The 16,725-nt window shown below is 43.1% G+C and overlaps 1 protein-coding gene across 4 annotated transcripts in view; it reads left to right on the top strand.

Annotated features, from left to right (window-relative positions):
- TNS3 (tensin 3) overlaps window positions 1–16,725 on the top strand; it is a 376,357-nt gene that overhangs the window by 78,550 nt on the left and 281,082 nt on the right. For all 4 annotated transcript variants that reach the window (XM_074988033.1, XM_074988034.1, XM_074988039.1 and 1 more), the window contains one exon: window positions 14,770–14,881. In XM_074988033.1, coding sequence (XP_074844134.1) covers window positions 14,770–14,881 — 112 coding nt within the window. The remainder of the gene's footprint in view (window positions 1–14,769; window positions 14,882–16,725) is intronic.

Raw genomic sequence — 16,725 nt, forward strand, 5'->3', positions numbered from 1 at the left:
CAGATTATAATACAAGAATCAAATTTCTGATCATTTAAAATGTAATGCTGTGTCTGTGTATAGATTTTGGCTTTCCAATGTCTGTGTTAATACTTTTCTTTGAAAATTAAAGATGAAATTCAGTCAGCTGTAGTCATGCTCTGCCTCATTTTTCTAATATTCAACGGATCAAATTCTTTTATTTGGATACGTGCGTACTTTATCGCTAACTTAAAAAATAGTTTACTTCTTAGGAGCCTTATCCATGCAGAGTTTCAGCCTTTGAGATAACACAGCCAGTTCATTAGACAAAGAAATGTAAACTTATGACGGATCTTCATGACGCACACTGAGTCTTTCAGGAACTTCTTGTGTAACTGACCCACACAAAACAAGTACCAGTTTCTGAATGGGATGGGAAGGGGGTTGATGAAACAAAAAAGACAGTATTTGATATTGACAAAGGGAAAAAGTGAAACATGGTCCAATATTTGCTCTTGCTAGCAGGAGAAAGGATAAATTACACCCTTCTTGGTCAGCCTAAGCAACTGTTTCCTGGGGAGATTCAGCTCAAGTATGGAAGATGGCCTTAAGTCTTGGCAAAGGGAGAGCAAAAAGATTTGTTGAAGGACGCTACCCAGGGAATGTTATGAATCTGGCTGCCCTTCTCACTGTCTCTCCTCAGACACTGCCACCCCCACCCACATCTAGGGCTACCAGTTAGGTGGAGGATTTAATTCCCTCTCCGTAAGGGTGGCGTTTCAGGAGGAAGGATTTGAGACTGGTTAAGGATCCAGAAAGCTAGGGAGAGTTTGGATTATAGTGTGTACTACATTTAAAACTTGCTGTTTCAAACTTTTTCTAGTTAGAGATCAAAGATTTTCACTCCCTTGTATAAAACGGCATTATTTCCGATACTGGACAACAGAAAAGACTATAAACTCTGGCAAGTCAAGTGTGAAAGTGTAATTTAAAACAAAAAAGAATTTGATCAGCAACTAGCAACAGACACAAATTAAGTGCATCAGCCTGTCAAACAATCAGTGGGGCCACTGTGCCTTAGAGGTGCTAAAGGAGCACTCAAGAAAAGGCATTACAGAGAAAGTAAATACATGGTCTGCATTAGCCTTAAATGCAGAGGAAGTATATTTGACACATAAGGATGCACCCGGGCTCACAAGCACTCCCTCCCTCAGCATTGTCCTGCCTGCCCTGCACTCACCATCCATACCTCGCTGTTGCCAGTGAGTGCAGAGGCAGTCCTGCCTCTCCCTCACAGTGGTGTGGCTTGAGGGCAGTGCACACTTCCTAGCTTGCAACACTCTCAGGCTGTGCTGCTCCAGAGGAAGGGGATGACTGCCCCCCTCACTCACAAGAAGTGGTACAGCGCTTCCACAGGAAGAGGTGGGTGGGGTGGAGCAGGGGCGTTAGAGGGTGGGGCATAGCCAGAGCAAGGGCAGGAGGGGAGTGGCATGGGTAGGCAGGAGCACATGGCCAGTGCCCCTCCTGGAATCTCTGCACCAGTCACCTCTGAGAGGATGTGAAAGATTTCCAAATCTGGGCCATTCTTGTTAAGTGAGGAATGTGAGGAACTATCCCAGACTGAGGTGTCAATACTGCAAGTTTCAAAACAAATTGTTGATGAATTAAACCAGGAGCAGATGGTATTCACCCAAGAGCTCTGAAAGAACTCATGTATAAAATTGCAGAAGTACTAATTGAGCTAGGTCACCTATTTGATTAAATGAGTGGGCAGCAAGTTTAAAACCAAGGGAAGGAAGTATTTCTTCTTTCAATGCACAGTCAATTCCTGGAACTCATTGCAAGGGGACATTGTGAACGTGAAAAGTACAACTGGGTTCATAACTCTAGAGACCTGCCTGTAGGAGTGTGAGAGGGAGGCCAGGCAGGACAGGGGTTAAACAAGGCCTGTTAGCCCAATCAGCCCCACTCTGCTTCACCTGTGGCCAGTGTCAGGCCTGGAGGAATATAAAGGGAGGGAAGCCAGCTCAGTTTGGGGCTGACCAGTGATGAAGCAGGAGCTGAGGCAGGAGGCCCCAGGCCAGAGCTGCCACCTGGTTAGCTGCTGGAGGGTGCAGCCCAGGACCCTCCCCCAGGTACTGAGGGGAGCGGGGAGCCCCACCCCTCAGGGAACCCCTCTCATTCCAAAAGGGGGAAACTAGATTGTCAGGGCCATGCCCCAAACCTAACTCATAGACTCTTGGGTGGGGGCTGCGGACCCACCCAACCGGCCCTGGCCACTAGGTTACCCGGGCCCAGGTGCAAACCGCTCACACTGCCCATCAGAAATTTGTCCTGCCTTTGTTAAAGGAAAATTCTGTAAATATAAGTTAGTCAATACCTAGGGTGTCAGTAACTGGTGTTTGAGAAAAAGTAGCTTAGCTCCTTAGTTTTATAGGAGCAATAATATCATTGCTGTGGTGCACGGTTATCAATCTTTGCATAAACTCTTAACAATCTTCAGTCCCCTACTCCAAACAACACGGTCTCAGACCTGCTTTTTGGCTCTAACCCAACCAGGTGCGATTCTGATCCCCAGCAGACCCCTGCTCCGTACCGTCCCTCCCTCACTGTCCACTCTTAGATGTGCTTTCAGAGTCAATACCGGGCAGGTATAATGCATGGGAGGGCATGAGGGGTGTGTGACCCGTAACACTGTGGATGGGAGAGGCAAGGGTTTGGCCAGCAGCTAGTGATGCCAGAATCTCAGGGCATCTGGAGGGGCAAGGGGAAGGCCTGGATTCCATAGCAGGGGTGTGGCTTCCTTACAGTCACTTTCTGCAGAAACGGAGCAACTTGGGACACTGGGGTCTTCATCTTGCTCCTGGATTAGGGCTCCTCGATGTAATTCAAATAAATAAATAAACGGTTTTATTTGCTTGCTTGCTTATTTATTTATTTATTTATTTATTTGAAGAGTGCTTATCTTTTTATTTTTTTTAAAAAGTAAGATGTTTTCTCATGCTTCTCAAAGTTTTTCACTGCACATCTTTACTTTGTTTTTCCTTTCCTTTGCTTCCTCTGGCCTGGTGATATCACCTAGTGATATGGCTCCCTCATAAAATATCTTATGAGTGGTTTGTGAAGGTTTAGCACAGCAGCTGCTGGTTCAGTGGGAGGGTGTACAAGTGGAACCTCTCAAATCCAGCACCCTTGGGATCTGAGTGGTATTGGATGAAAGAATTTGCCAGAGCACGGATGATCAATATTGTCTAGCAGGCTTACAAACGCTTCCACTGCTTACTGGACTTTGAGGCTATGACTAGATTAGAGCAATCTGGCGCCGGAAGTTTTTTGTCAGAAGATATCTTCTGACAAAACTTCCGTCAATAGGTTGCGGTCAGACAGCAAAGTGGATCGCTCTGTCAATCCGCTCTGTTGACCTAGAGCGGCCAGACTGCCCAGCTGCACTCTCAACAAAATGGCCACCTGGAACACTGTCAGACAGGGTTGCATGGCTGGCCAGTTCCCTGCCTGTGCTGAGGCATGCCTACCTCCACGATGGGAGCAAAGTTGCTAGAGCAGGGCTTTGATGCTTTCTGGGGGAGACAGCTCTTTTCAGTGAGCCATGGTGCCAGAGTAGTCCCCCAGGCTTGTGCTGGCCCCACGCAGTGGTGCTTCTGCACCTGATGCACCTCCTGATGGCCGTCCACCTCTTCCTCAGGAAGTGCAAGCCTCACGCCACTTCTGAGGAATCTTGCTATGGCTGCAGGACGGTCACACCTGCACTAGCTCCCCACCGGCTGCACAGGCAGATCTGGAGGCACCACACCAGTTCCAACTGGTGGAACTGGCTGGTTATGGGGCAGTGGGATGATCAGCAGTAGCTCCGGAACTTCTGCGTGCAGAAGGCCACATTCCTGGAGCTCTGCGCCTGGCTCATGCCACCTTCTGGAGAGAGGACATTCAGTTGTAGCCCACCATCATCATGGAGAAGTGGGTTGCAGTCACCCTGTGGAAGCTTGCCACCCCCAACAGCTACTGCTTGGTGATGTGGGGAAGTCCACCTCGGGGGCCCTCCTCCTGGAGGTCAGGCACTCTCAGGCTGCAGTCCCTGCACGAGGGGTGTCCCGCCCAAGGGGGACCCTTGGGAAGCAGGGGTTGAGGGGTGGGAGCGGGGGCAGTAGCTGGGCCATCATGTTCCACCAGACGTTGGTGGCGGTGTCAAAGCATGACATTAGTTGGTGCCAGGCCTGTGACGGCCGCTCCCTGTCATCCTTTAACCTCCACTTCATGAGGTTGCTAATCCTCCAAAGGGCAGCATTGTGATCGCTCTGGAGGTCCTCCCGGACACAATGATGGCCGCTGTGGCTGTGGGCCCACTCTGGTGGTGGTGTGGGGCAGGCTTGCCCTAGTGGTGAGGTGGAGCTGGCTGAGCCCTCAGAAGGAGCAGGTCCAGCTCTAAGGAAGACATGGAGGGGGGTTGGTGAGTCATTTGTGCAATGCAACCCCTAAGGCTCTTTCCTGCACTGTGAGCAGCAAACACTCCCCCAGGGCAAAGGATGGCAATGTCTGAGGAGCAAAGCCTCTTGTGGCCTGCACAACAGGCCCAGCTGCATGAGGACTCTACAGTGCCTTTGGGACCATATTGACCACTGGCCTCCTCCGCCCTTCCCCCAGCAGCAGGCTACCAGCCAAGGGGAGTGTCCAACCACAGAGGACTCCCCCATGGGTGGGGCATGAACTGGGAGCAGCTTGCCCTCCTCTGGGGGCTCTGCTTGCGGTGGGAGGGCCTCCAGCACTGTGTCAACAGTGGGTTGGAGGTGATGTGTCCCCCCACCCCTAGGATGTCCTGCAGCTCTTTGTAATAGGGGCAGATGGCAGGTCCAGCCCTGGAGTGTCAGCCAGCATCCAGTTGCCCTGCTAGAGCTCCTCCGTCTTCACCTGGATCTGCTCCACGCTGGGGGTGTGGGTGTGACTCTGTTCCTCCAAGGCAGTGGGCATCTGGGTGCAGGGGGGCATTATGGTGCTTCTCCTGGGGGCCTTGGGGTAGCTTCTCCTCACCCCACAGGTCCAGAAGGGCCTGCACATTGAACCTGGTCCAGGAGGGGGCCTGCCTTTTGTTGCCTAGGACCCCTCTGGCAGGTCCCTGGAGGGTCTGGGGCTCCCTGCTGATGTGCTTTGGTGAACACGGACTGGAAAGGTGTGGCTGTGAGGGCATTTGCACAGCACCTTGTAGCTCTGCTGTTCGTATGCTCTCAGCTTCCTGGCACAGAGTTTCTGGGAGCTCCCTTCAACTTTAAGAAGGGCTGGAGGCAGGCACCATGAAGTGCTGATTGCTGTGGACAGGATGTCCCTGAGACACCTGCACAGTGCCCTAGAAGCCTCTTCTGTTGACAGAAGGCCCCCCAGGCACATCCAGACTGGTGCTCCGTTGACAGAGGCGTTATTCCTCGTGTGGAGTGGGTTACGGCTGTCAACAAAAGTGCTGCATTCTATTGATTTACTGTTGACAGAATGCTTTGGCAATCTGGACGCTCCCTGGGTTTTGTCAACAAAATGAGAAATTTTGTCGACAAAACCCTCTACTGTAGACACAGCCCTAAAACACATTTAAGGATAAATTCACACTAAATAACACTACAGAACACAGGGAACCAGGACTGGTGGCTGTAAACAAACTTTATGGGACCACAGAACCTTGGCCACACACATAAGTGGCCATCCAGCTAACTAAAATTATGGTGGATCACACATGTTGTTGGATGAGATAATTTTGGGTTATGCAGGTTCAGCCTGTGTTCCCTTGGTTCACTTGGTGGAGTAGCTCCAAATACTGCGCATGTTGCCTGAGTCTTGGGCATCACCATGGAGTTGCGTTTGGTTGCTGTAGGGCTGCGTTCTTTTCCCAGCTCAGGTCATTGACATTCAGTGACTTTGAGCCAAGTCTCTTCTCCATTTCTGATCACTTAGCTACTCTTATAAAGTGGTTCATGGATATTAACTGCTTAGTATTATTATTATCTTGCATTTTCCAAAGTTAACTTGTAATTGTAGGCACCATTGATAAATTATCAACCAGTTACATTATATTTATTTCACTGTTGAGATATATATTGCGTATTGGTAACTATGGGAATAATCAAAGACACTGAGAAAGGTATTCAAGCTGATTGGTATTATTATAGGAGGAGCAACATCTGCCGTATAGCGAGCATTACAGAAATTTACATATTTACTCGCATGTATCTACCTGGACAGGCCTACTGCCACGTTAAGTTAAAGAAAGTCAGTGAAATCAAATGCTATGTTTACCTTCAAAAGTATGAGTCAGTAGCACATTTTTCTAGTAGATTAGATACATTAAAATGATCATAAAAGAACAGCATGCCTGTAGGCATGTTTACTGTTTTTGGAAAATGCCGCCTTTTTTACTCACTCATTTATTTTGTTGTGAATGTGGTATTTTTGAGTAGGAATCTTGGAGCTGCCACTAAAAATGCCAGTTAAACCAGCTGCTGTTCTAAAAGCTATTTTAGATTGTAAATAGATATTTTTCCCTTACTTGGCCTCCATACAGAGGGCAACGTTAAATGGATTTCTGATGATAAAACCCGACGTGAAGATGGTGTGCTGAATTAGAAAACAAAAAATTGAAAACATATGGTTGGGGGGAAATTATCTGAAAGTAGTTCTAGGCTTGGATAAAGGCAACTTTTGTACTCTACATTGTGCGGTGTAACTTCCTGTCCCAGTTGTACTGACATTTGGAAATGCCAGTCGGATAAAGCAAAAAGCACCTCAAGTGGGCTTTTCGTCTTCCTTGATTTTTCCATGGTGGCTGTATGTAAAGGGCTGACATAAGGAATTTTATTGCACAGAACTTATGTAATAGATACTGCGGTTGGGAAAAGAAAAGTGTTAAAAGTAAAAATGAATAGTTCATATTAGGTGAGGCAGTGGTGGGAATGTGTTCTCTTGCACTTCCCGTGGTTACCTTCCCGTGCCTCCCCCTTAGCCATTTGATTTATTTTGTTGCTATCCCACAGAAATAGATATGCGGCTGGACTCTGCAAAGGTTTTGTAACCAGGGGCCCAGCCTCATCATAAAGAACTCTTTCAGTCATCACTTAATTGAACTTTTCTTTTGGGCTTTCCATAAGAAGAGGTCAAAGTAGGGCATTTCCTTAGCCCATAAAAAATAACTTGAAAGGGGGTCTGTGCTTCTGGAGCCATAATTACCAAGATTTTCAGTCTCTCCCACCTGAAGCGTTGCTGCAGCAGCAGCAGCAGTGTGTGTATGCGTGCGTGCAGTGTGGGAACAGCAACTTGAGAAACCCCTTGATCATAGCTCCTTTTTTCCCTAGTATTAAAAAAAAAAAGAAAGGGAAACAAATCTTCCACTGGATAGTGGATTTAAAACTACCTTGGAGAGTACAAGAATGAACCGGCAGAACCCCAGGAAATTGCAGCATTGGTTGGTAAGTTCCTTAAAGGAAGCAGAGGCAGGGATTATATTTGCCTGACTGTAGGCACAAAGTGAGAAAAACAGTATCTTGGGTTGATATGGTTCTGTTGTTGTGCTGAGAGGTTTTTGCAGGGCATGGATAAGTCAGCGTAGATGTGAGGGGTTTTCAGGGTGGAATGCTATCGGGGGTTTGTCTCCCATCCTGCTCCCCCAGTCTATAGTTTTCTAACTGGAGCTACACAAAGGGTTTTTTCTGAGAGTAACATTTGGGTTTTTCTTCATCCCAAAAGAGGAAAAAGTAAAAAGGAAACCGCTAAATGGATTGATTAAAAAAAAAGATTCTATAAACACACATGGATGAATTTTCTTTGCATCTTTCTAAGAATATGGTAGAGTAATATAGCATCAGCTTTTCACTGCTGCGGAAAACCACTCGTTTAGAAGTAACATATGGCTTAGTTATAATCAAGATAGATTACTTTTTGGGTGTATGTGTGCGTGTGACTCAAATCTTGAAGTGTTAGACATTTGTGGATTTCTGTCATCAAGAAGAGGATTATCTGCTCTGAATTTTTTGCACTTGAATCCTTGACGTGAAGATTTAAATCCCATAATACACTTCAGAAAACATACTGGGTACCACTGTTGTAGTTACATAGGGGAACATATGGTTAGAGTTAAAATGTATACAAACTGGTTCTTTTCTTTAATAAATAGCAACTGTTACTCCTGGCCTGGTGTATGAGTCTGTCTGGATCAAGGGTAGACCATCAAAAATATCAAGAGCTTTTTTTTTTTCCAAATTTGGCGAAAGCTCATTAATTCAAGAGCTGCAATGCATATGCATATGAGATGGTCCTTAATAAATAATGTCAAACCATACTTGCTATAACCCCTATTTTAAGAACAGTACACACACAATGATTTGTAATGAAATACATGTTTACGGCAAGAAGTTCACAAACTTTTTATATGTTACATTTCCTCACACTTTACATGTGTGTTTCTACCATCTTCCTGACTTTCACTCCCAATCCCACTTTGATTATGCCAGTTTTATTTCACATGTAATTTCAGTTTTCTTTCTTGACCTGTGCGTTGCCCTTCGCAGCTGCAAGCTTCCTTTTCTTTTCCAATATCAAGACTTCATTAGCAACACAGTCCAAAACACAGATACAGTATCATATCCCACAGTGTAATGCACATATTGAAGAGAGAGTTATCCAACATTTCAAGATCATATATAATTTGCTATTTAGATATGTGTTGCTCATTTTGAGGCTTTCAGACATTCATTGTTTATCAAAAATAATGAGGAGAATTTTTTTTTCACTTTGCAATTAGAGTGTTGGAAGCCCAAAGAAGTCCTTAAAGAGCTGGATGTGACTCTGAAGCTGAGGTTGCAGACCACTGGTCTAGAGGACATAATTGTCCGTAGCTGTAAGCCTCTACTGAGGATGAAATACTGGGTTATTTTTGCTGTGAGCTAAAGCAGATACCCTGACTGATTTGGTCTTGTTTGCATCTTAACTACAGAGTGTTTCTTGTACTTGAATATAGTTATAAACTATTAACCTTCTCTTATAATTGAGATACATAGACTCCAATGTCAGAAGTGATTTTTGTGAGCATCAAGGCTTGGTCAAGGCTATGGTGGGAGAGCGATCTGTGTTGCAGAAGTTCAGCTACGTGAATAATGTGGCTGAAGTCAACCTACCTAGACCTACTTACGTCAATGTCCTCATTGCACTGTGTTGACAGGAGCACGTCTCTTGTTGACCTCCCTTATGCTTCTCTGGGAAGCAGAAAGCACATATCAGTGGAAGAGTGCTCGCTCATTGATTTAGTGTGTCTTCACCTGACCCAGTAAATAGACACTTGCTGCACTGACTGCAGCAGTGCTGATCTACCAAAAATTGTATACATACCCATAATCTGACCTCCTGTATAACAGAGGCCATAGAACTTCCCCAACATAATTCGTAGAGCAAATTTTTAGGAAATGCATCCAATCGTTAGTTTAAAATTGCCATGATGGAGAATCTACCTGCACATTTGATAGATTGTTCCATTGGTTACTTACCTTCACTAATAAAAGGACTTACACCTTATTCCCTGTCTGAATTTGTTTAGCTTCAACTTTGGATCATGTTATACCATTGGATCAGCCATCGGATCATGTTTTGCCATTCTCTGTTATATTGAAAGGTCCATTATTAAATATTTGTATCCCATATAGGTACCAACACTCTCAAATCATCCCTTAACTTTCTCTTTGTTGTGCTAAATAGATTGAGCTCCTTAAGACTCACTAAAACACATATATTCTAGTCCATTTATCATTCTCCCGGATCTTTCCTGAGCCCTCTTAAATTTATGAGCAGCCCCCTTGAATGTTTGGGACCAAAAGCGAACATTCCAACAGTGATTGCACCAATTCTAGATGCAGTGATAAAATAACCTCTTTACTCCTACTCAAGATCCCTCTGTTTATGCACCCCAGGATCATATTAGCTCTTTTGGCCATAGCATCACATTGGGAGTTAATGCTCAGTTGATTATCTCTCTCCAAACCCAAATCTTCTGGTTCTTGCTTTCCAGAATAGCGTCCCCCATCCCATAAGTATAGTCTACATTCTTTGTTCCTAAATGTGTACATTTATGTTGTTTGCTTATGTCCACTTTATCAAGTGAGCCAGATTTCTCTTAATCAGTTACCCAGCTTCTTCACTGATTACCACTTTCCCATTTTTATATCATTTGCAAACTTTGTCTGTTTTTGCTTTTATGTTTTCTTTCAGGTCATTGATAAAAATCAAAAGTAGCAAAGGGCCAAGAACCATTCCCTCTGAAGGGAACCCATTGAAAACACACCCACTCACTTTTTAATCAATTTAATATATATCATGTTAATTTGATCTTGTGTTGGTTTTGTAATAAAAAGGTTGTGTGGTACCTCATCAAATGCCTTAGAGAAATGTAAATACATTATTCCATTCTGATTACCTTACCAACCTTCTAATCTCATTTTTTAAAAAAATTGTTAGTTTTAGCAGATTGATTTTCTGTAAACCCATGTTCGTTAGCATTACTTACATTATCCACTTTTAATGCTTCATTAATCAAGTCCCATCTCAGGCATTCGTTTTCAGAAGAAGGGTCTTCCAGAAGGGGGATTTCCTTCAGGAGGACCCCTGTGTCCTTCCAAAGGAGCCCTGTCTATATAGCAGATCTCTCAGGGATATGTTAATGAGGTGCAAGATATTTTAATCTGTGCCTCATTAGCATCTTCTGATCCATTCATTACCTTGCCCCTTCTGGAACCGGGTGGCGAGTGTAGATGCTGCCTTCTAGTTTATATTGATTACTATCAACTTTCCTTTTTGTTCATTTCTTTAATTTTTTTTCATAGCAACCATTAATTGCCCTCAAAACTAGGTTATGTCCAGCACATCATTCTTCCTTAGTCATGGGATTGTGGTTTTTGGAGCACATCTGTAAGGTGTTCTTAAATTATTCCCAATTATCATTCAGATTTTTCTGGTTAAATTCTTCCTCCCATGATAACTTTGTCTCCTAAATCCCTTTGGCTTCTGTTTCAACTGTGATGTAAGCTTACATCTGATACTGTGTGGAAGACCATATAACTGTTTGTGCTGTCATTACAAGACAGCACAGAAAGAGGCAGAAAACATGGTGTGCTGTGAGACATATTTAAAGGCAGCATAGCTGAGGATATGCTTCTGAATTTCCACACTGAGACCTAGATTTTGCTCTCAGTTAGTCTGGTGCAAATCCAGAATAACTCCAGTGTGGCTCTGTTGGATTTGTGGCTCAGTGTGTGTCCTTGTGTGGTTTAAAAAGAGAGATTGAGCGAGGGGGAGCTTTTTGAAAAATAGAGAAATTGCACAAGGCCAGCAATCAAGACCATCACTAATTATAGCCTGTCCCTGAGGTAAGTAATCAATCTGTAACTGTTGGCACTGCACACTCTTCCCATTTTGACTCTTAAAAATGAATTGCAATTTAGATTCCAGCTCTGAGACTTATGAAAGTGGAAGTATTTTTGCTGCCTCCTTGAGTTCTCCTCTGGGCAGTATCCTTATTGGAGAGCTAAGAAAACTCTTCCAGGTGAGAACAAAAGAAACCTGATCCAGGCTCTCTTGCCTTTCACAATGGAAGTGTTATGTTCTGATAACACATGGACAAACGTTTATTTCTCCATCTGAGGGAATTGTTAAAGGAATTCTTGGGAGAGGCAACTGTAGAATAGACATAAAACTGAGAAGCTGAACAAATAAGTGAAAAAACAAAACAAAGCAAAACAGTGTGTGCCCTTCCTTTACTGTGGTGGAGAATATGGACCAAAAATTATTTCCAGATCTCCCTGGCCCCTGCAGAAAAAACAAACAAACAAAGAACAAAAGCAAAAGAACCCCACGCCATATTTAATTTTTACTTTCCAAATAAGATATGATTAATTTATTAGTGGATTGAGCCCTAGTCAAGTTAAAGATGGACTTTTGCTCCATAAACAACAGCAACAACCGTATTCGTCTGCGACACTGTTCCCAACCTGCGGTCCCTGGACCCCTGCGGGTCCACAAGGGTATTGTAGGGGGGTCCATGAAAAAATAAAAGATAAATGAAAATGATCATAAATACATTGCAAAGTTACAATCTATTATTATTGTTAAATTAAATATCTTCCAGTAATACAAAGCAGCAGAAATGTCGCACTCTAAAGACTAACAAGATGATTTATTCGGTGATGAGCTTTTGTGGGACAGACTCACTTAATTTAATTTCCAATACAGACTCAGTTGGAGTACAGACTAACATGGCTACCTCTCTGTTATCTCCCAATAATGTTATTAATTGCTGTCTGAAAATCTATGTTGTAGTTTACTTTTTAATTTAATGAAATGCACATGGCAGATAGAATTGGCTTTGATGCAGTCCGTGAATGGTTTGAGGGGAGGTGATTGGACTCCTGCACTAGTGAAAAGGTTGGGAACCACTTCTCCGGGACAATGAAGATCACTAAGCTCAGGGTGAAGCACATTCTGCAATACTGGGTATTTTCATAAACCAAGGAAGACTGCTCCACAAATGAGCAGGTAAAAATTCTGCAACTCCCTCATCATTAAACAAACATGCCCACCACAGAAAAGCACAGCACAGGAGATAGAACATTCTTGGTGGAGGGGATCAGGTTGTGGAGCAAACTGCCAGGAGAGATCTGCAAAATCCACCATCTGTCTTTAGGAAATAGTACAGAAAACTTCCACTGTGAGAGTGCCTTTCAACTGTAAAGAACGACATTCACACACTGGCACCTTTTACGTGTAAATGGCAACTAACCACAGAAAAAGAGAAAGATAAAATGCCATGATCTTCATTTTACAGATGGGGAAAACAAGGTGCAAAGTCACACAAGGAGTAAACCATTTCAGAACCATAAACGAAACCCACATTTTGTCCATTACCCCATGAGGTCTCTCACATTTTAAAGTTTGCGTCCTTCTGGGGATTGTAAAGTATTCTTGTAAGCACCAACCTATGGGGACAAGCCTCCAGGTAGGTACATTGCGCAGCGGTAGTGCGGTACAATAGCTCAAGAGCAAACAGGGCCGCTGTGTTCTACTAGCTAAGGAGAGTAATAAATTTATGCACGAAGGGGAAGATAAATTTGGAGCTTATAGAAACACGCTTGAGATTTCCATTGTTCAAGGCAGCATCCCTCTATTCCTTCTTTAAATATGTAACATATTTTGTTTCTGATTTCTAAGTAGGGTGTCAGTCCACAAGCATGCTCTTTTGCAGCCAGCATGGCGTTATTATCTTTGCTGTGCTTTTCTGTGGTGGGCATGTTTGTTTGTTTGAGGGAGGTGCAGAATTTTTACCTGCTCATTTGTGGAGCAGTCTTCCTTGGTTTATGAAAATATCCAGTATTGCAGAAGAAGAGGCAGAAAGATAATTTTCCATTATTAAATTTTAAAAGGGGGTTAAGATAATTAAGAGATGAATATTAGGCTTTTGGAGAGAAACTAGCTGTCTGTCTATCTTTCTATTTCAGGATATCAGTGACCCTTCCCTACTTTATCTTTGTACTTCCCAGGCTGCATATTGAAGTTCCCAGTGGACTTAATGGGGTTGTCTTCTCTTTTCCCTTCCCTCATTATAAGAGGTCCTATTTATTTTTGTGTTAGTTTTTGTTTAAATACATTATTTCATTAATCATGGGAGTGATCCAAGGTTTAAGGGCTTGCCTACACAAGAAAGTTATACTTCTTTAATTTAAGTGTGATATTCAGTGGCTATTTTTAAAATGGTACAAAAGACTGTCTACACCATGGGTCAGCAACCCCCGGTATTCATGTCAAGAGTGGTACGTGAGCCCATTTTCATCGGCGTGCAAAGGGGGAACTCAGCCGCGTTCCTCCCCCAGGCAGTCAGGAGCTTGCTCAAAGCCGTACTGCCTATGGATTAACAAAAGACCAGCTAATCCTACCCACTGACACCTAAACTTAATTTATTTGTTAATGAAGCTGTTGTAAGTAGGACTATTAGTGACTTTAAAAAGTATCACCAGCACACGGACTGGGCGTAGAGATCAAATTTCAGCACTCCTCCTTGGAAATGTTGCTGACACCTCATCTACACACTATTGTTTTGGTTTAAACCAAGCATGCTTAAATTTTGATTCTGAAGTAAGAATATCCCAACAATTTTTTTAACAATCAGTTAAGTAGACAATATGGCGTTACAATAAATGCTTGGTTATCTGGCACCCAGATAAATGGCACATCTGGGTAGCCAGCATGCCATGGGTCCAATTGTCTATCTGGGCCCAGTGAAGCAGGACAGGATGCTTACTGTCTGGCTGTAGGAGTGGGGGGTGGGGGTGGGGAAAGGCAGAGTGGGGCCAGATGCTGATCCCAGCATGAGTAACCAGCACATTTTATTAACTGGAATCTCTGGTTCCCTGGGGATTCTGGATAATAAAGGTTATACTCTACTTCCATTATATAAATCAACTTAAAATCAATTTAAATTAAACTTGTGGGGCTTCTTCAGGTAGAGAAAGCATGAGGTTTGTAGATAGACACTTAATCTTGCTATAATTACCTTTTAGTGCTCTCTTATAAAATTAATAAAGAATTCTACAGCAAAGATTCAAAATATTGCACCATGCAGTATCAGTAATGCAGCATTTGGGAGACTGAGTGTTGTTGAATAATTAAAAAACAATAAGTGGTGACTGTTCTGGCTATTTGTACATTTCATTTATTTTATTACATTTAAAGGGTAATATTCAAAAGTTGACAAGAGCTCTGACATGCTCTCTTCTATTCCAGCCTGACAGCCGTACTTCAAGTTTTCACACTTTCAAAAACAAGACCTTTAAAAAACCAAAAGACTGTAGTGTCTGCAAACAAGTCATCGATAGCCAAGGCATTTCCTGCAGAGGTGAGTTCTGGGTTATGTGGCCTATCTTGCTATTTAAAACACTTGGTTTTAGACGAATGCTCAAGAGCTAGGAATGTATAATTTTGTGAATCCCTCTGTATTAAATGTCTAACGTTCTAACTTGTTTGCTCTGTGTGTTCAGCATTAAGCTTAATTTTTATCTGGACTCAGATAGATATGTGCCTTTATTAGCTATGCTATTCAGGCAGGTTCCAGAATAAGACTCTGTCTGTGCAAGCTCTGTCAGGAGCATGTGAGAGAGCTGATAGATGCCTATGGAATTTACCCTGCAAATGAGGAAGTGGCCTTGAGCTCACTGAGGCATGAAGGCTTTCTCTGCATGAATTCTTTACTGAAATTCAGAAGAGCTGCCTTTTTTTTTTTTTTTTTTTAATACAGTTGCCTTATGGTCTTGTATTTCAAGTCTGTGATTCAGCCTAATCATTCACACAGACACCGAGGAGACTCATTCCTTTGCTTCCAAGTGGGCTGGGGAGACAGCAGCCATTGGCACTGTTTTCCCTTTTCTTCCTCCATCATACAGAGGCCCCTCTGTGGATCCAGGGATCCTCATGTGGGGAAAGGTAGGAAGTGGAGTAGGGATAGGAATTCAAAAGACCAAACTATTTCCCTTTCTGTACCCAAGCAGTACGTATACCCAAAACAGGAATGCATAAGACTACATTCATTTTTTTTCCACAGTGCTCTGTCAGCATATACGCACACTTGAGAGAGGGTAGTTATTGGGCCATATGTCAATAGGGTTGGAAAGTAATGAGGTTGTGGTAGAGCACAAGAGTAAATGCATGGGGCCTTTTGCATAAATGACCTGGAGATCTGCCTGGATCCCAGGGATCCCCAAGTCCTACCTTCCTTCTTCCATGAAAGAATTTGGAAAAAGCACAAGATTTGCTTCCTTTTAGGACCTGAGCCACAGGTTTCCCCAGGGGAGATATGATCTTGCTATTGCTCTGGCTAATATTTAAGTGTCCATTACTCTACCTTAAAAAAATCGATCCAACAAATCCACCTATAGTCCACCTAATTAATATGAGCACGTTTCTTGTCCCTCACTTTAAATATAGACAGTAATTTCAACTTACGAATAGTAACAGAGAGGGAGCCGTGCTAGTCTATACGCTATCAAAACAAAAAGCAGTCAGGTAGCATTTTAAAGACTAGCAAAATAGTTTGTTTTGCTATTCTTTAAACTATTTTGCTAGTCTTTAAAGTGCTACTTGACTGCTTTTTGTTCTCATCTTATGAAGTATTTGCTTTGGTGCTAGTGGTATTTTTCTAATGAAATGGAGATTTCTTTTTTCCTTTCTTTCACCCAAAGGCCTCGTCTCTATATTCCTTGCACTTGCAAAACTCCCATTAGAAGTTAATGTGAGGTTTGGGTATGTAAGGAATCTGGGGTAGGTGGTGCATGTGTAGCTGTGTCTGTACATGTTCATGCATGATTGAAAAGGTACACACAGGAAAAATGGACAGTTACATGTATAATATCCCATGGGCTCAGCTTTAGTTCAAAGGCATTTCGCTGTAATTGCAGGAATGGCAGAAAATGTGCAAAATAATACAGATGCTGTCAGCTTTGAAAAGGTTGAATCCCTTATGTGTGTTCCCTAGAATTCACTGCTGGAAAAAAAAAACACCCCAAAAAACAAAAACAAGAATAACAAACAAATGACGAAAAGAAACAGAAACCCAATAATCTTAAGGATTTTCCCCCCTTGGGATCCAGCAGCATAAAAGAACCATGAATCAAGCTTAGGGAAGACTTCCCTCCTGCTGGAATTGAATAAGACAGCAACAGGCTATCTTACAAAGCCCACACAGTA

This window comes from Carettochelys insculpta, chromosome 2, assembly GCF_033958435.1.
Source record: "Carettochelys insculpta isolate YL-2023 chromosome 2, ASM3395843v1, whole genome shotgun sequence".
Lineage (NCBI taxonomy): Eukaryota > Metazoa > Chordata > Testudines > Carettochelyidae > Carettochelys > Carettochelys insculpta.